The 20945-nt window shown below is 39.3% G+C and overlaps 1 protein-coding gene across 1 annotated transcript; it reads left to right on the top strand.

Annotated features, from left to right (window-relative positions):
• Window positions 1–680: 680 nt before the first annotated feature.
• ankrd55 (ankyrin repeat domain 55) lies at window positions 681–20062 on the top strand. Its single transcript, XM_084400434.1, has 11 exons — window positions 681–956; window positions 1742–1861; window positions 3606–3736; window positions 5808–5917; window positions 6769–6829; window positions 8470–8598; window positions 8874–9058; window positions 11562–11729; window positions 15837–16498; window positions 17326–17415; window positions 19528–20062. Exons 1-11 carry the CDS (start codon window positions 917–919, stop codon window positions 19797–19799), a joined length of 1968 nt encoding a protein of 655 aa, XP_084256560.1. The 5' UTR covers window positions 681–916; the 3' UTR covers window positions 19800–20062.
• The last annotated feature ends 883 nt before the right edge of the window (window positions 20063–20945 follow it).

Raw genomic sequence — 20945 nt, 5'->3', positions numbered from 1 at the left:
ACGAAATCTGAGAGATCCTCCACTGACAGTCTACAACCACTTTCAAGCCCCAGAAAGGTAAAGATTCATTAAAGCAATCCATGTGACTACAGGTGTTTAACCTCGATTTATGAAGCGTCGAAAGTGCTTAATTTGTGCAAAAAACAAACAAACATAATTTACCACTTTATTTACAAAATATCAATCTCCAATGCCCATTCACAAGAGCCCGACGCATGCGTGTTGTGATGACGCGAAAACAGCGTGAGCCCGCGTTGGAGGTTAATATTTTGTAAACATGGAGTCACATTGATTACTTTAATGATGTGTTTACTACCTTTCTGGGGCTTGAAAGTGGTAGTAGCGTATCTGTCAATGGAGGGACAGAAAGCGCTTAGATTTCATCAAAAATATCTTCATTTGTGTTCCGAGGATGAATGAAAGTCTTACGGAACAACATGAGGGTGAGTAAGTAGTTAATTAATGACAGAGTTTTCATTTTTGGATAAACTACCTTTTAAAATAATAACTGCTAGAGTGAAGAACACACAGCAACAGTCCTGCCTCTACAGCGTGTTGTGAAGTGATCACACACACACACACACACACACACACACACACACACACACACACACACACACACGTACACTAGTGATGCCAGCAGGCTTCTGCACATGCTCAGTGTGTTCCCCCATCATCACATCCCGCAAAATCAAACGGAGCCGCTGCTCGCGCATCTGCGACACCTGAAGACGCGCTCTCGCCTCTCGCGTCCCCGCAGCGTCTTCTGCGCGTCCGTGCTGTCGCGTCGGGGTTCTCCACGCGAGCGGGTCGAGTCGCGGTGTGTGTGTAAAGCGGACAGTGCTGGAATCAGGAGCCGAGGGACATCATCATGTCGTGGGCACTGGAGGGATTTCTCTGAAAGCTGCTTTTGATTATGGAGTTCAACACCTCATCCGTATTTGAGCAGCACAAAGGTAAAGCACTGCACACACACTCACGCACACACACACACGCACACGCACGAGCTGATAACAAGAAGGTGTTGCCATGGTAATGCTTATCAGTGGGGTTTGCCATAGCCCATCATTTGTTTATCTTGCCATCTGTTTGTGTGTAGGTATAACCCACCAGAATGAAGAATACTGGCGACTATGATTATGTTGGTTAGTAAAACATGAGGGTGAGGGTCAACATCCAAAAGCTTCATGAGAAACCCCAGGGGTTTCTGTTGTAGTCTGATGAGGTCTCTGTCAGCGGATCCTCCTTTGCAATATACCCAACAAGCTCCCTAGACAATATATATAAGCTCAAAGGAACATGATTGGATTTCTCTGTGGTTGTTAAAGAAGCCGTAATGATTTCTCAGTATAACGTTGTCTCCATATCTCCTTAGGAGTTCATTCATTTTCCAGTTGTTGACAACAGTAAGAGGACTGTGCTATAAAAGCTTAATAAATACAATTTTATTTAGGAAGAATTTGAAGAGAAACGTTTGAATTCATATTGTGAAGTCTATTTAATCTCATAGGTTTTTAGAAGAAACATCTGAGAGATCTAAATTCTTTTCAGTAGGAAAGCCCGTAGCGTCAAACACCTGCTTCTCTCGACCTGTTGATTTATTTGGAGTGGAAATAGAATTGTAGCCTTATCCCCTTATTCTTCTGTAACTCAGTTCAAGCACAAACGTGTCAGTACACCGCATTTTATTTACACCCAACAGATGTTGTTGAGTGATCCGTTTGATCCGTTTCCCTCTCAGAAGCTGCGGAGGAGGTTGATCTGAATGTGGTGTACCAGGCGGCAGCGAACGGAGACGTCAACACGCTGACCGCCACCATCCGAGAAGACCCCTCCATCCTCGAGTGCTGCGATGGGGAAGGTGTTCTCTCACACCACACACTGCACTTCTGTCATATACTCAAGATAACTGTTCCACGCTTGTGAAAAGATGCACACTTAATTGTATTGAATGTGCCCTTGTAGGGTACTTTAAATCTTAAAAGTATATTGTATATACTAAAGTATTTTTTATATCACAGAATGTATATTAATGACATAAAAGGCCACTTAAGTGTACTTAAAGACGACCTATTATGCCCCTTTTGACAAGATGTAATATGAGTCTCAGGTGTCCGCAGAATGTGTCTGTGAAGTTTCAGCTCCAAATACCCTACAGATCATTTATTACACCATGTTATAAATGCCCATTTTTGAGTGGAAGGAAAAACATGCTGTATCTTTAAATGCAAAGCTATGTCTGTGAACGTAAACAGTAAGTAAAGAAATCGCATGTGTATATTAGATCTGTGTATCAAAGTGAAAGCAGCGTAATATACAGTAGCTACTGCTATATATGCTGTAAATATGAATCAAACACCAAAAGAAAAAGAGAAAATCACTCACTGCTCTTGACTGAATAACTTTAGTAGCTTTAATAAGACTATATTTCTCATGTGAATGCTGCTGTTAAATGCTCTGGTGAGACTGTGTACAGCTCACTGAGGGCGGGGTTTATGCTAATAGGGCGGAGTCCGTCAGCAGTTGTGGGCGGAGCCTGAGCAATGTGACGTCACATAAGGCTTATTCTGAGCCACTGCATGATTTATAGGGATAACCATTATAAGGGGGTTGTGTACACACACTACTGACACACATTTATGTTCAAACACCATGTAAAACTGAAAGTTTAAATCATTATGTTTTAATAATCTTTTGTCATGCTGTAAAGAAGTACACTTATTTTGATGGGCTGACTAACTAAACTTTAGCTATCATACTAAAATATGTGTTTGATTAAAAGTATTTGATTATAATTTATTCAATATTACATTTTAAGTGAATATATTTAAAATCTACTAAATTGCAACTTCATCATTGCAAATATAAAATTACAAAAATATTTTCAAAAGAAATGACAGAGAAGTAATTATGAAATGACATGAATATGTATTCTTAAGCAGGTCAAAAAAGCACTCTAAAGCTAGTTTAATATAAATGTAAACTATAATACATTTTCATTTAATTACAATTCCAACATGCAGTTGTGTCCGAAACCATGCAGTTGAGTATTGTATATATTTTAAAGTTTTTTATTACAGTAATAAGTTCTCTAAGTGTAATTTTTTCACAAGGGTTGATACAACACTGTCCTGACACTAAAGGCTGTGGTATTTCAGATGCAAGTTGACCATTGTGATTGTGTTTGACAAGGCAACTATCATGTTGCTCATAGTTAGGGTTACCAATTTGAACAAACCCCTCAGCCTAAGTATTGAACTTTGATGCATCATTTGTTAATGCTGCTCACATGAGATACGTCAAATTAAGCAGAATGTTGAGGAGAGCTGTGCTTTTACATTTGTGCAATATTTAGAAATGCGTGATTGAGGGTGGGATGTTTTGCTGTGCCAAGCAGCCACCAGCTGGCAGACACCCACCCACAACCCTAATTGTGGAGAGCATTCATCACTCAGAATCTGAAAACCTCTGATCATTGTCATACAATCAGTCCCAAATATTTCTGAGACAGAAATAATCCACCATCATAAACAGATTACAGTAGGGCTAACCTACATTGAAGTTTTGATGAGAACTGCTGTTGAGGTCTGTGTTTCTGACGACAGGCTCCACGCCGCTGATGCATGCTGTGTCTGGGAGACAGCTGGATACGGTCAAACTGCTGCTGAAGATGGGAGCTTCTATCAATACACAAGACGCCTGTGGACGGACCTCCCTCTCTCTAGCCACATACCTTGTACGGAAACACTCTCAGGATCCACTTCCTTTAACGAGGCCATATTATGCCCTTTTACAAAGTTTTGATTTTGTTTTTAGGCTCTACTAGAATATGTTTTCATGCTTGAATGTTCAAAAAACACATTATTTTCCCCATGTCTGACATTGTTGCAGCTCCTCTCTTCCCAGTCTGTCAGTAACGCTCTGGGATGTGTTTCCCGAAAGCGTCGTTAACCAAATATGTTCCGTCGTTATCAGCATAATTCAACGAGTCGGTGTTTCCCGAAACTATAGTTCTAACGAATATTCGCAAGCAGCATCGCACAGTTGTGTGTTTAGAAGGGCAGATCTCGACCTGTGGTTAGAAGCGGAGTTTCTTGTTTGCATGACATGTGGACTCAATAAATCCTCATCTTGAGCCAAATAAGCAAGCTGACATTCAGTACAATCTATATCTTTTATTTCGAATACATACAAATGCCATTTATGTCTTTTAGTTTGTCAAGAGATTTAAAGCTGCGTTTTTGAAGAGTGCGCATGTGCGAACGTGCTCTAGTACATAAGAACTAGCCTATGATTGAATCTGGAAATAAAGCAAAATAACTGAGAAAAATTTGAAATAGTCTTCAGATGCCATATCCGTAATTTATAGCAAAAAATATAGTATTAATTCAGTCTCAAACAGATTCATTAAAGTCCCCCTGTAGTCAATAATTGTATCCCTTAAAACTCCTCTTTGATCACCAAAATGACATATTTAAAAGTTTTTTCCTTGAAAAAAATGTCTTCATGTCTTAAAATATCTTGAATGAACTCGACACCCTTGCCTTATTTAGTATACACGGTTCTATATGCAAATGAGCCCCGCCTCCACTCACTCTCTCAGCTCAGAGATCCACTCGTTGACGATCACACGTTGATCTGATTGGTTACAAGGTAGTTTGTGACGTCAGAAACACCAGCGATTTCAAAGCGTGTTTTTGAGACTGTCTTTGGTTCACTGCTAGTCTGGCTATCACCTGACTGAACATTAGTCTGGGGAGTCTGCTCTGTATTTTCTACTGCACAAGAGGCGTGATCGACGGGCAGAGTTCAAATGACTCTGTATGCAATTGGATAGTCCTTCAACCAATCAGACCAACGATCAATGATTGGTTTCCGCAAATTTGTAAAGGAAGCAGCAGAGATAAATGTACAGGTTTCCAGCCTGAGCCGCAGGGCGAAATCACATCGCCGCTAGATCAGGCTGGGTTTACCCAGTCTAGTTCACTGCAGTTGCAATGGTGTTGACTTATGAATTTACACATGGTTTGTCTTAATATTTGTCATATTAAAAACACCATATAGACATAATAACGACATTAAAACCTTGATTTTCACCACAGCGGGACCTTAAAAGACGTTATTATTACTTGAACGACAAATTTGCGTCAATACAGTTTCGGGGAAACAGACGCGACTATCTAGTGATTTCTTCAACGATGCTTCGTACTATGGTAATTAAGCAGCGAGTTAAGTCATTGTATGGGAAATGCGCCCCTGTTTAGTTCCTGTCTCTATGAAGCCCCTCCTTCTGAAAAGCACACTGTGCTCTGATTGGTCGGCTGGAGCAGTGTGTTGTGATTGGTCGCTTCGAGTGTGTTTGGGAAATGTCCCGCTTCTTACCATAACCGCCAGTTTCAACACACTACTAACTAACTCAACCAGGCCCCGCCCCTTTATTCTGCGTATTAATTATTTAAATGAGGAATATTGTGACGTGGTCGTTCCCGGAAGAAACTCAAGACTACAATGGAGCGTTAGAGTTCAGAAACACTGACACTGATATAGATAATATTGTGCTTTAGAATTTAACAGAGCTTTTTCATGCTCAAACAGCAACATTAATGAAAGATGAACATGGAAAAAAACATAATAGGCACATTTCTGCCTTGTTTGTGTGCGCTGTTGTCAGTGAATTGTGATTCTTCAGCATGTTTGTGAGCTGTCATGTACAAAGTTGCAGTGAGGTTCATTTCTTTGACTGAATGAAATGGTTGCTTATTGTTGTGTATGACTTGTACTGTAATCTGTTGTTTTAACTTCTGCAGGGTTGGCTGGAAGGCTGTGTGTGTTTGCTTCGGAACGGGGCAAAGCAGAACATTCCCGATAAGAACGGACGCTTGCCAATTCATGCTGCTACTGCTGAAACTGACTTCAGGTAACAAGGAAAATAAACAGAAGTTGTTATTGCAAATAGGTTAATGAAACAAAAGGTAGCGAGAAGTACAGTAAAAAATGCTGTGCATTTGACAAGATGAAGAGATGGTAATTAGAAAACAGGATCAGTCAAATCTCAGCCAACAAAAATTGTGGATTTTTACACTAACATTTTTTTTATTATGTTCTTGTTATAAACATCCATCAGTAGATAACATACTGGAAATAATGAGTTAAGACAAGATAATAAGATATGTTGTTAAAGTCAACATGAAACCAAAAATCGATTTTCTTAATGTACATTCCTTGATTCATCAGTGCACGTTATTCTGAAAGGTGGAACATTTGAATTTACTTCAAAATAGTAATAATTGTCACGATCATGTTGTTTAGGTTCATTGTCATGTTCTGTTTATAGTTTTCACTTCCAGTTCTTGTTGATTGTTGGTTGTCATGGTTTCTGATTAGTTCACACCTGTTCCTGGTTCATTGTGTATTTAATCAGCATTTCAGCTGTCATTGTTCTGCACTGTCAATCTTTAATGTGCATTGTTTATTGGTCTTGGTGTTCAATTAAAAGTATCTTTATCGTTCTTTCTTTCTTTTGGATTTTAAACTACATGCATCGTGAGAATAATGTGCTCTGCCTCTGAAATGAATGCTCGATTTCAGCTGATGTCACCAAATCACTTTTAATTTTCAACCCCTCCCAACCACCATCCAAATCATTTCCTGACTTAGAAAATCAGGGCCTACATTTTTTCATTGATTATCTGGTTCGCATTCTATGATGGAATTAAAATGGTGTATTTATGGAGTTATAAACTTGCTTTGTTTGTTTGATTGTTGAAGGCTCATGGCTGTGCTGCTACAGCAGTCAACACTGTGTGAAATCAATCATCAAGACAATGAGGTGAGTCACAGCACTACGACTAGTGTACTACAAATCTTAAAAATATATATTATTTAAAAATACTAATTGCAGGTAATATACTTTAATAACACTTTTTTAAATAAACTTTTTGGTGTCCCTATCGTGGCAGTCAAAAATGTCTGAATTCTTTTTTTTTATTTCAAAGAAATGAATGTATTATATTTTATATTTATATTTTTTATTTAATATTTGGTCTTTTTAGTGGATTTTATGGTACTAAATGATATTTATGAAGTAGTTATACTCCATTTATAACCATGAGCATCCTTTCTGAGCATGGACCTGCAAATTAAATTTCCAACTTAAACTGTCAAACCGGCGAAGTACACTTTGGGCTTTGAGCTTGGTCTCTTTTTAAAGACAGCATATTGGCGGAAGCGGTGTTGTTCAGACCGATTGGTGTATGATATTAAAGTAGCGCTAGAGCATTTAGAGAACAGACGGCTCTCTATGCTTTCCAATCCCTCTCGTGGTACTTTGATGTCATACAACGATCGGTAAGCTAGTAGTTTGTTGAAACTGGCGGTTATGGTAAGGGGTGGGACATTTCCCAAACACTCTGGAATAGGTGTATTTAAGGCAAACCCACCTATTTTCATAAAGGCAAAAAATCTTAACGTCTATAATAGGCTTCTATTTCTTCATTTTGGTTGTAAGGTGACAAATATATTGATGACCTGGATGCATATTGCTGGGATTTGATGAGAGTCACCCTTGCAGCAAAAAAAATGCTTTTCATTTTCAGATTTCATACACTTTCATCTATTTGTAAAAAGCATGGTCATCATTGTATCATGCTGTACTGTCATTTTGGCCTTTAGATAACAGTAGGGTTGTTACTAGGACATTTTTTTCATTGATATCTGGGCCCAGTCGTTCAAAAAGTTTAATCTGGATCAGAATGATCTGGATTTGGAAATCTTGCTATCCAGGATCAGATAATCCGTTTTACTTTTGTGCCAGTTTTTCAAAGCAAAATTGGATTGGATCACCTTGATCCAGATACACACTTACATATTTCAATGCTTTTCAGAAAAGTGATGAAAAAAACCCCACTTTAAATTAAATATAATTTTTTGTTTGATATTTATAGCTGTTTGGGGATTATTTTATGGTGCCAAAATGTCTTTTTCTACTTTACAGTTAGGCTACTGAAAGGCTTAATATGTACCCTAAAGTCTACTTCTAATTTATTACTTCAACAGTTAAAATAATCAAGAGCAAAATAAAATGTGTGTGTGTGTATATATATATATATATATATATATATATATATATTACATGATTCAAATGTTGTATTTTTTTACCAGTTTTAAAGTTTTATTAAATTTTTGTTCCTGAAATCCACCCTTCTGCTGGGATCAGTATAATCCTGATGTTGTTGTTTTTTGGATCAAAGGTCTCCCGATCTTACTAAAGAGTTTTGAACAACACAAACTGATGATTTGATCCAGATCAAAACCAAGATTGGATTTTGTGATCTAAGCTGATTTCCAGAATGCAGAATGATCCAATCTGATCCGATTAATTCTGAACAACTCATGCTCCATTTGCTACTATAAATGAACAGCCATGAGCACTTGTGTAACCCGTGTAACGCTCTGATTGTTGTTGGGCAGGGAATGACAGCTCTTCACTGGGCTTCTTTCCACAACCGACCGGAGCATGTGCAGGCCCTGCTGCAGAAAGGAGCCGACCCGACACTCGTGGACAAAGACTTTAAAACAGCGCTCCACTGGGCTGTGCAGGTACAAATCATAAACATAACACTGATGGTATATTATAGCAAACTAATTCATACTCTGTGTTATAAATAATGTACTGAGATCTATATTTATACATAATTATATTTATAATTGTAATATCAGAAATTTCATTTCCTTGTAAGGTAGAAAAATGTAATGTTTCATCATGCAGTTTAATACTATTTATGTCTTAAAAATTCATTGTAAACAATGTACATTTTATATGTGCAAGTTGATTATTAATTTACATGTCTCATTGTTTTATAACTATGTGACAGAGTGGCAGCCAGTTAATGTGTTCCCTCATTCTTGACCATAATCTGGGCTCCTCTGTGATCAATTATGATGACGAGAATGGGAAGACCTGCGTTCACATCGCCGCCGCTGCAGGATTCAGCGACATCATCTATGAACTGTCTCGAATTCCTGAGACCAACTTGCAAGCTTTAGACGTGGATGAACGGTACAGTAAACATGTTGTGTGATATGTGAGTGGCATTGTGTGAGTGAGTCTGCGTTCAAGTGCTATCTTGCTCACCATAGGAACAGCTAAGACAAAACTTGGAGTGGAGTGTTTAACTGAGAATTTTTGTCATTGGTTTGAGGACATCATTTCACTTTTATTTGTGATGGGGCAGAATGAAACTCTAGTATCACCATAGAAGCATTGTGGCAGAAATTTGATTAAAATGTCAAAATTCTTAAAGGGGACATATTATGCCCTTTTTCAGTTCATTTCATTTCAGTTTATTTCTAAAGCACATTTAATAACAGCAGCAAGGCTGACCAGAGTGCTGTACAACACAAAATAAAAAGACCATAAGATAACAGATAAAACAAGACATTACAATGTATTAAAAGCCAACGAAAAGAGATGTGTTTTAAGACTAGATTCGAATGCAGATAAAGTAGAAGCAGCCCTAATGTGGTTTGGAAGGCTGTTCCCTAAAGTGGGACCAGCCACAGAAAAATCTCACTTTAAGCAGGTTCTTGGAATTTGGAGTAAGTTTTGATCTTCAGATCTTACGGTACGTTCACACGGGGCGTCAGCGTCAACGCTTCCCATTGACTTTGAATGGGTGACGTCAAGCGTTGCCGAAAAGAATTGTGGATCCGTCGGCGGCGCTTCACTGGCGTTGCTCGCGGCAGAAGTTGAGAATTTTTCAACTTCTGCCGCGAGCAACGCCAGTGAAGCGCCGCAGACGGAAGCGTCAGCCAATCAGGATCGCTCTATGCAAATACAGTAGCCAGGCGGCAGCCAATCACGGCAATGAAGCTTGTTGTTGAGTTCCTGTCTAATTTCATTGGCTGACGCTGCTATGACCATGGCGTCAGTGCCAAGCTTCAGCCACGCCTTCCGTCAAGCGTTGACGCTGACGCCCCGTGTGAACTTCATGAGGGATTATAGGGTAAATTAGACAGATAGCTCGGCGTTTGATTATGTAAAGGTTTATAGACAAGCAATAGGATTTTAAACTTGATTCTATAATTAACTGACAACCAATGTAGGTCTTCCAGAAGGGGAGTGACATGCACACATCTTTTACATCCTTTCAGAAATCGCGCTGCTGCGTTTTCAAAGTCTTGATTTTGTTTCTGGGGTCTATGCTTGAATGCTTATACATATTTGACTTTGTTGCAGCTCGTCTCTTCCCAGTCTGTCAGTAACGCTCTGCGGTGCGTTTCCCGAACAACAACGTAACTCGCTGCTTCACTACCATAGTACGAAGCATCGTTGAAGAAATCAACTAGATAGCCGCGACTGTTTCCCGAAACCATATTGTCGCAAATTGGTCGTTCAACCACGTTAGTTAATGATGTCACGCACGTAGTGGAGTAATAACTACTTTTAATAAATCTTTTGAGATCAAATTATGTTTTGCTATAAATTTCAGACATGGCACCTGAGGACTGTTTCTCATTTTTCTTAGTTATTTTGATTTATTTCCAGATTCAATCATAGGCTCGTTCTTACGCTCTAGAGACTCTAGAGCACGTTCGCACATGTGCACTCTTTAAAAACGGCTATTTTAATCTTTTGAGAAACTGAGGCATTTGTATGTATTCTAAATAAAAGATATAGATTGTACTGAATACAATGTACTTCGTAATTACTTATAATGTAATATAAGTACTTCGTAATACTTCGTACAATGTAATCTAAATGCTTGCTTACTTTACTCAAGATAAGGATCGATTATTGAGTCCACATGTCATGCAAACAAGAAATTTTAGCTTCTAACCACAAAACTTTGCGATGCGGTTTGCAAATGTTCGTTAGAACTATAGTTTCGGGAAACACAGATTGGTTGAACTATGCTGATAACGACAGAACTTGCGAACATAGTTGGCTAACGATGCTTTCGGGAAACACACCCCTGTTTAGATCTTGTCTCTATGAAGCCCCTCCTTCTGAAAAGCACACTGTGCTCTGATTGGTCGGCTGGATCAGTGTGTTGTGATTGGTCAAGAGCTTCGAACGTGTTTGGGAAATGTCCCGCTTCTTACCATAACCGCCGGTTTCAACACACTACTAACTAACTGAACCAGGCCCCGCCCCTTTATTCTGCGTATGCCTTGGGCGGGAATTATTGGGCGGTTCCCAGTGGAAAACTCAAGACTACAATAGAGGCGTTTCAGGGAGTTCAGAAACAGTTACTGATATACAGAATAACTCCCACTTTGTGCTTTTGAACTTTTTCCTGCTCAAAAAGCAACATTACACACTAAAGGAATCTAATTATGGGAGCCCTTTAAAATGAACCTAAAAATTTGTAAGCATAGTGCATTTTTACGTCTGAACACTTTTCTCAAAGTTACTTACAGTATGCTTAGTTGATAATACTTCACTTTTAGAGCACATTACTGATGGGTAACAGCTGCAGTTCCTGTCACATTCTTAACCATGAGCCCAACACGCCCATGTTCTTTATTATCATACAGCATGATTTCTGTTTTTGTGTCAGGACCCCGCTCCACTGGGCCGCCGCGGCAGGTAAAGATGACTGTGTGCAGGTGTTGTTGGAGCTGGGAGTGGAGCCCAACCCTCGAGATATTAACGAGAATACGCCACTCACATACGCCATGTACTGTGGTCATACTGCATGCATCAAGCTCCTCTCCACTGAAAACAGGTTTGTCATTTAGTTTTTTTGTTTAAATTTTGTTCTATTTTGTTGGCAATACAAAAATAAAATAAAAATGTTGAGTACATACTGACATATCTGTGACTTTTTAAAGGAAGCAATGCCCCCTTATAGTGTCAATAACTGCTCCCCCTCCTCCCCCCATTAGCATCAATAACCGCTGTAGTTTCACACTGCTGTTGAGGAATTTTGGCGAAACTATTTAGCAAAACTTCCCCCAATAGTTTATTGAAAAGTTAGGCAAAAGCGCACAGAAGGCAGATCCCCAGGCATAGAGAACGAAACAAAGCCGGAGGTTGGTGGAGAGGAATGGGATTCTGAGAAACAACTGAGAGCCAAGAGAATAGTCCATTAAGACATCAAGAGAATGGCAGTGTGTCATAACCAGGGAGAGCACTCTGAATACCGGGCAGAGCTGGAGAGCGAGAGCAGGGCGGGACAAGGCAAAATGGTATCAGGAAGTGGGAGAGAGAATCTGGATTGGTATTTTTGCAGCCGGACGATAATACAACAGTCAAAGTGCCCAAGGAAAAGTGCCCATCAATCCTGCCTCAAATTTAGTCTTTTGGCTGACCTGATGTATTTGAGGTTCCCGTGATTGGTCCACACCACAGATGGGATAGTGGCGCCACTCACCCGGAGCCAGCCAAAAACTCCCTAAATTTGAATTTCTTTCTTAAATATTAGCACAATTTGAATTATACTCGAATTCTAAAGGCAATACTTAATGTTAGTCCGATGCCCACAAGACGGCGCAAGCGAGCGCAATAAGCAAATATAAGCAAATAAATTGAAATGAAATGACATTCGCTTTTTAAAGTGCATTAACCTTTCAAACTATTTTTCTTAAATGAAATGTAATTTCCTTAATGTGCATGCAAGGAAAATTAGGTAACGAAAGTGCATAAAACAGCGTGACAGGGTAAAACTGTGACTCTGACAGCGTAATGTACTACATGAAAAAATAGCAAAATGCCATTCAGAAACAATCCACTTCCACTCACTACATCTATATATTGTTCATCAAAAACACCAGACGCTCAACTTGATCTGCAGTGAGTGCTGAGCGTTTTTTGTTGACAATGTTTCCAGCTGATGAAAACACACGCTCAGCTCTAACCGATGTGGCAGGTAGGGTCAAGTGTGTCTTTGCCAGCTGCGCAATACCTGAGAGGGTTTTCGTCAGCATGAAGCCTTTTCCCGCCATTTTTCAAATTAACAACGCAGCCGCACTGCACTGGATAAGCTAACATAAACCGCTTCAGTAACGTCATCATCATGTCTCGTGCTTCTTGACACACCAAAAATTCAAATGCAACATTTTTTATTGTTTACATTTATTTTATTTGACGAATATTCCAAATTTTCCTTTTGATTTAACAGCCTTAGTGGGGAGACAGGCATTGGGAGAAGTAGGGGCATTGGTGACCTTACCATCCTCCGGGAAACTCTGGCAGAAAACCGGCCCAACTCCTACCTCTCAGTGGATGCCACTGTCTAACAGACTCGGTAGTCCTCAAGACCGGGGCCAAAGTAAATGTGCCTTAAGACCACTGGAAGGAAACTGGTGGTTATCATTTCTAATAAAGCGACGATAAAAGTTGTGGTTTCACTTTATTTTGATGGTCCTTTTAACACATTCTGTTGACTATAAGTAATGTTGCGCCTACATGTCTAACTCTCATTAGAGTATTAGTAGACTGTTAGGGTTAGAATAAGTTGACATGTTCTTGCAAAGTTACTGATGTCTGTTGAGGAGCATCAAAATAAAGTGTTAGCAGATATTAAGCAGACAGTCTACTAATACTCTAATGTGAGTTAGTTCACATGTAGTTGAAATGTTACTTGTAGTCAACAGAATGTTCAAAAGGACCACCAAAGTTATCAAAGCCATTTTCAAAATCCCTGTGGAGGTGTTAAATACAATATTCCAATTTTTGCCCTCCGTAATCAAGACTAGATCGTAAGCATTGTGAAAGTGCAGTTTCATGAATTACCTTGCCCACTGCAAGATCTTGAAGGCTGATGACATAAGAGGTAGGATACTTGTTTTTAATGGTTCAGTCCTGTATTTGTCATTGAGTGCCCAATAATCAGCTCAGGGCCGCAAGGAGCCGCCCTTCTTCTTCACGAAAAAGAAACCTGCCCCCACCAGAGAAGATGACTTATGGATAATGCTGGCTACCTGAGACTGATAAAGATGGCAAATTGTTGACGAAATTCTTTGCCCAGTTGATGTGGGGGTTATGGAGGGATAGCCAAGGATTGCCTTCAACTATAGAAGTGAATGTGGAGTCCAACACATAAAACACCAGTTCCTCAGTGTGGTTGTCATTTGTGAGACTCACTGGAGCAGCGACCTGTGAGACACTGGCCAATGGATGAGCATTTAGTGCATGAGCTGTAAGTGGGGCAGTCAAAACCTGAAGCGGAAGCCCCCTTTCCTTAACCCATGAAGCGTCAATAAAACTCCTTGTCCTACCACAGAGTAGCCGGTATGTAATGGTTAGTAGTACTTTAAAAAAGTGGTGGAAGGAAGGAAAACTGGTCATGGGTGCTCAAGGCTCATTGATGTACGTATGGAGCAATGGCTAGCCCATCTGGTCCAATCACACAGAAGAGTTAATGTGGCCCAAGTTTCTGAAAAACGTAATGCTGCCAATGATAGAAAGGTGTCAGAACACAGAGACCGGTCAGAGAGTGTCATGTTGAACCCTGTCCACTGCCGAAAGCACATTCAATGGGCATGTGAGCACCAGAACTGGACCATGGAGCAACGGAAGAAGGTTACCTGGTCTGATCACGTTTTCTTTTAGATCAGGTGGATGGCCAGGTGTGTGCACATTTTACCTGGGGAAGAGATGCACTATGGGAAGACAGCAGGTCGGCAGGGCCAGTGTTATGCTCTAGACATAAACATTGCTGGTAATCATCTGGATGTTACTTTGACACGTACCACATACCTAAAGATTGTTGTAGACCATGTACACCCTTAAATGGCAACGGTGTTCCCTGATGACTGTCAAGTCAAGTATATTTGTATAGCGCTTTTCACAATATAGATTGTATCAAAGCAGCTTCACATTATTAAATTAAAATAATACAACAAGGTTTGTTTCTAGTGGAATTTATTGATAAAATCAAATTAGATATCCCCAGAATATCCCCAGAATATCCCCAACTGAGCAAGCCAAAGGCAACAGTGGCAAGGAACCAAAAAACTCCATCAAGTGACCTACTGGTGTCCTAAAACTCCATCAGGTGACCCAATGGAGAAAAAAAAACCTTGGGAGAACCCAGGCTCAGTCGGGGGCCAGTTCTCCTCTGGCATTTATTAACTAGAGGCCGTGGCCTCTTTTAGCAGGATAAGGATAAAAATATAAAAATTGTTCGGGAATGATTTGGGGAACATCAAGACAAAGAGTTCAAGGTGTTGCCTTGGCCTCCATATTCCACAGATTTCAATCGATTGAGTATCTATTGGATTTTCTGTATCCATAAATCCGATCCATGGAGGATCCGCCTCGCAGCTTGCAGGAGTTGAAGGATCTGCTGCTAATGTTTAGGTGCCAGAAACCACAGAACGTGGAGAGTCCATGCCTCGACACAATATTACGCTGGTGGATTTAATGTTGTGGCTGATCAGTGTTTAATGATACTTAAATATATGATAGAAAAGTGGTCATAGATGTATTGACATGCCTGGATTGCCTCTTATGGGACAGTGACAGTTAATACAGTAGGCCATCATTTCACTGACACTTTATTAAAAATGGAACAAAAATGTGAGTTCAAGCTTGTTTGCATGAAATGCTTCCTTCTCAGTTTAATGATATAGTGCAGTCAACACTTTTTTGTTTGTTTATTTTGAAATATACAACTAAAAGTGACATGTGAAGGCAATTTGTCCTCTACATTAAACCCATCCAAGTTAGTGCACACACGAGTAGTGAATAGTGAACACACACACACACACACACACACACACACACACTGCAAACCATACTTTGTTCTTGTATCATTCAGATGTAAAATGCAGGAAGAGTTTCATAAGTATTTATGAACTAAACTAAAGATGGCCATATTTTTTCACAGGTCTGACTCAGCAAGGCCACTGCATGCCCAAAACAGTGACTCTTCTATGCGCAAGGAGGGGAAATTTCGCATGCTAAATCACATCTTCTGCAAGAAGAAGAAAGACCTGCATCCTTCTCAGCAGACAGACTCGAGTCAAGAATGCCAGCTCAAAGAAGAGACGTCTGAGGTGGACGACATCATCACAATGTTCGATTGTGTTGTTGAGCCGTTAGCCAGAGATGAGAGTGAAAACAGCTCTACTGTCAGAAAGCGAAATAACGAGTCTGAGAAAGCCCACCTCATTGAGGACACATCCAGCAAAGACTTGCTAAGTCTCCCACCCATACGCACACAGAGTCTTCCTCCAATCACTCTCGGTAAGTCTTTGCTGGCAGACTCTCAGGCTTTGGCCCACAGGACCGGCGGAGGTCACGCGGGAGGACATTTAGCGCACAGGTCGCAGAAGAGCAAGAGCGAGCATGACCTGTTTGATGGTAAAAATAAAGATGAAAAAGCTGTGGGACTTGCATGGAAGACTGAATCCAGTCAGATACTGACTCACAAAGCCTGGATCTCGACTCCATCTGAACGACTGCTTGATAAGCTGCTGCAGGGAACTTCGAGCCCTTTAGATGTGCTGTGCTCAAATCAATCACCATACATACAAAGAAATGACCAAGGTAAGATATTCCATATTGGTAGTTAGATGATTCTTCAATTAGGTGAACATTTTGGACTCTTTTAGTTTATTTATTTAAAAATCAATTTACGTTTTGAAAGCTGCAAATTTTTCCTAGTTTTTAGACATTTGGCAGACTTTCTCTAATTTGGGCTTCCCTTGCCCCTTACACATACTTTTTAAAGAGTGCTTATTACGGAATATATATGCACTTCACCTACTTAAGTGTGACTGTACATTTATAACTGTACATTTTATCTATTGTCTTTACTGCTAATTGAATGCACTGCTAAGGATTTATGGCAATCTAAAATATATGTTTAAATATATATGTGTCATTACTGTACATATTTGTAATGATGAAGTTGCAATTTAGTACATTTTAAAATATATTATCTGTGTAATACTGAACAACACACTACAAATTATAATCAAGTACTTTACATGTGCTTTAGTATGTTAGTAAACGCATAAAAATACTTCTTTAAAGCAGGAAAAATAATTATAATTATGCTTTAAAGTAAACTTTTAATTTGACTATTTCAAAGTGCACTTTTAAGTGTTAAGCACAAGTGAACTCTCTTTAAGTAGCCTTTTATGTCATTAACATTTTTACACTTTTAAGTTTTGACGTGCATTACAAGTGCATGCTTTATCGTATGCAACATTCTTTTGATAATTTTTTTAAGACTTCAAGACTAAATTTCTAAGTAGTCAAGTGTCCCTGATTGAAGAACCACCCAGATATAAATTAGTGAATTAGTCTATAAAATGTACACTTGCAGAATTTCTGCAGTTTTTTTTGTGTGTGTTTTCTCCTCTAAACAGCTCAAAATCATCTTTTCCCTCTGAGGGTAAGAGAAACTGCTCTCACACGAAACAGTCTTGCTCCTATCCGTGACCACTGCACTCACAGATGTAAGTCTAATCCTTGTGTCCTAATGTCATATTTTCATGGTTCATGCAATACCCTGTTCATGATGCTAAAGAAAAACAGAATTATTAGATTATTGCATTTTTATTGGTTTGTTCAGAAATCTACAGTAGACATAATTGCACACAAAAAGTATCTGTGTAAAAATGTAAAAGATTTGTGACAACAAACAATTTTGAAGTAAAAAAGTCAAATTTGGTTTGAAAGTAAAACATCTGGTTAACGTACACACAAGTTTTTCATCTAAATGTTTGAAATAAAAATATAAAAATATCATCTTACTTCATTTAACCCCAGAAAGATTGCAGAGAATGCAACAGTATATAGGGCTAAATTTGCAACAATTGAGAGAAAGCCTAATTCGCCTATGTTGATTATATTTATTCCATATTTACCAGGTATTTGCTTTTTTGCTGTCTATATGTTTAATTATTACAATGGTCCATATTTGATGAAGTTTAAACAAAATCTTTTAAACACTTCCCTGCATGAAAAACATACAGTTGTAATCGAAATTATTCAATCACCATTGCAAATCAGTGTTAATGGCAAAATTTACAGACTTTCAGCTGTTTGCAATGAACAGATCAAACAAAAGTAATTGAAATAGCTCGACACAACAAATGTTTCAAGTGGTTTCCCCAAATTCAACTGAAAATGCAACTTTTAATGACTTCTGCAGTCTCAAAATGATTCAACCATCTTTAGTACTTAGTAAAACACCCTTTTGTTGTTATGACCTTCTGCAAACGAGATGTATAACCACCAGACACTCAGCGTTTCTGAGGAATCTTAGCCTATTCCTCAAGAGCAGTGGCCTCCAGTTCAGTAATATTCTTGGTTTGCGTGCTACAACTGGCTTCTTCAAATCCCACCAGAGATTTTCTATGGGGTTTAAGTCAGGTGACTGTGATGCCACTGTAGACTCTTCCAGGACTTCTTCTGCAAGCAAGCCTTGGTGGAATTTGAGGTATGCTTGGGATCATTGTCCTGTTGGAAGGTTCAATGACTCCTAAGCTTAAGCTTCCTCACTGACGGCATGATACTTCAATGAATCCATCTTGCCTTCCACACGTTGCAGGTTTCCAGTGCCAGAGGATGTAAAGCAGCCGCAGAGCATCACCTGGCCACAACATGCTGACCTGTAGGCAGAGTGTTATTTTCAGCATTTGCTTCATTCTTCTTCCTCCAGTCATACCGCTGATCCATAGGGCTGAAAAGTTCCAGTTTTGTTTCATCGCTCCACAGAACAGACTCCCAAAACTTCTGTGGCTCATTTATATGATTTTGAGCACTTTTCTTGTGCTTTTGGGTGTACGTCTTGGAGTTCTGGCATGCGTTTAGTAAACGCCTCACTGTGAAAGCTGAACCCTCAGTGCCTGTTGCCACCAAGTCTTGCTGAAGGTCTTTTGCAGTCACTCAAGTGTTTTTCTGAACCTGCCTTCTCAGAAATCTGGTTGCAGCCGTCGATAGCTTCCTTTTTCTGCCTCGTCCAGGTAGTGTAAACACTGTTCCTTTAACTTTGAACTTGCTAACTATGCTTCCAACGGTGTCTCTTGGAACATTTAGTGTCTTCGCTATCTTTTTGTATCCTGTTCCTTGTTTGTGAAGGGCAATGATATCTTCTCTTAACTTTTTGGACCATTCTTTTGACTTCATATTTCATATTTCTAACATGCAGTCAAACGTGACACTCAACAAACCTAGCCAGTTGAGATATTTTGTGTGTTCTAGCTCAAGCACACCTGGTGACACTAATGAAGCCCTTCATTAGTTGCATCAGGTGTGCTTGAGACCTGTTTTGCAGATGTGTGCTGTTGTGAGGGATTCTATTCAGGTGGCGAATCATTTTGAGACTGCAGAAGTCATTAAAAGTTGCATTTTCGGTTGAATTTGGGGAATCCACTTGAAACATTTGTTGTGTTGAGCTATTTCAATTACTTTTGTTTAATTTGTTCATTGCAAACAGCTGAATGTCTGTAAATTTTGCCAATAAACCTGATTTGCAATGGGGGTTGAATAATTTCGATTACAACTGTATATTGGAACCAATCAAATATTCAGTTTAACAAACCCAGCTTTCATGTCGTCCACAGTTTCTTTACCACCTGACCAGGTCTCCCAGGGAGTGAAGAAGTCCAAATCCTCTCTAGGAGCGAGTCTGACCGTACTTCCACCCCCGTTTGCATCCAAACTGCACAGATCCGGCATCCCCCAAAGCCAGTCGCTCGCCTCCTTCCCGACTCCACTGACAGGAGAACCTTTACGCAACATTCAAGTTCTTCCAGCCATTCCTCCGCAGAGAAAACGCAGCCCATCTCCTCTCGCGACCCAGAGGCCGCAGAATCACTCTGACAGCAGAAACTGATGGAAATCTGCCTGAAATGAGCGACCAATTGAAAACTGTAATTCTGTACAGCTTTTCATGGTCATCTGGATTCATTTCAATCATGAGGACACTGAAGAATCACTGTTTGATAAAGTTACTTAACAACAGGCTATTTTTTCATACAATTTTACAACTATGATCTTTTTCTATGGTATGCATATGGTTGAACTTTTAACTGTAACATTTAAAGATACTTTAATCTTATCGTTTACTGTTCTTATTAATAAAGGAAATTGTTGAAGTATCGAATAGCAATAACTTACTAAATAATACTCTGCCCAGCCAAAAGATAAAAGTCACTGTTTGGATTTAAATAGGCAAATGCTTAAGAGTCTATGATTGGATTATTATTGCAGTGATTATTATGTTTCTAGCATGTTATATGTTTGGCAATACCCTAATTGATGGGTAGCCATCTATTTAACCATCATTTGTTTTTTTTCTAACCAAACATCAATGCACCTTTTGATGGAAATAACATCACAATATTTATTTCCATCAAGATGTGCATCAATGTTTGGTAAAGATCTTGTATTGACAGTGCAAGAGTCCAGCACTCTGTAAAGTCTCCTCCAGCACATCCCAAAGACTTTCAGTGAATTTAAGATCTGGACTTCATGTGTGAAAATGATTCTTCTCGCTCCTCTCAACCATTCTTTCACAATCTGAGCCTGATGAATCTTGGCATTGCCATCCTGGAATATGGTTATGATGTGTTTCCTACATGGTTGTTTAAGAAATGAAAAGCTACACACTCCATCAATTAGTGTTAGAAGAACTGTTGCCAAACATATAACATGCTAGAAACATAATAATCACTGCAATAATGATACAGTCATAGACTCTTAAGCATTTGCCTAATTTAAATCCAAACAGCGACCTTTTTTGGGGGGCCAGGCATAATCAGTATGATAAAAGGGTCTTAATTTGATTCTTTTAAAATTTAGGCCTTGAAATATTAGATGAAATTTTGTAAGAGGGTATACAGCTCTCTTTGGCATACAATAACTTTAAGGTAATTTCTTCACTGTATTTTCAGATAGTCCCGCCCCCAAACTCAGTCCATTGGCTGAATCAGAAGATGACCCTGCACAAAAATAGAAATAGTTTAATTAATCTAATTTA

The sequence above is a fragment of the Rutilus rutilus genome, assembly GCF_951802725.1.
Source record: "Rutilus rutilus genome assembly, chromosome: 25".
Classification (NCBI taxonomy): Eukaryota; Metazoa; Chordata; class Actinopteri; order Cypriniformes; family Leuciscidae; genus Rutilus; species Rutilus rutilus.
Note: the sequence above shows the minus strand (reverse complement) of the source record. Positions and strands in the feature narration are given on the sequence as shown.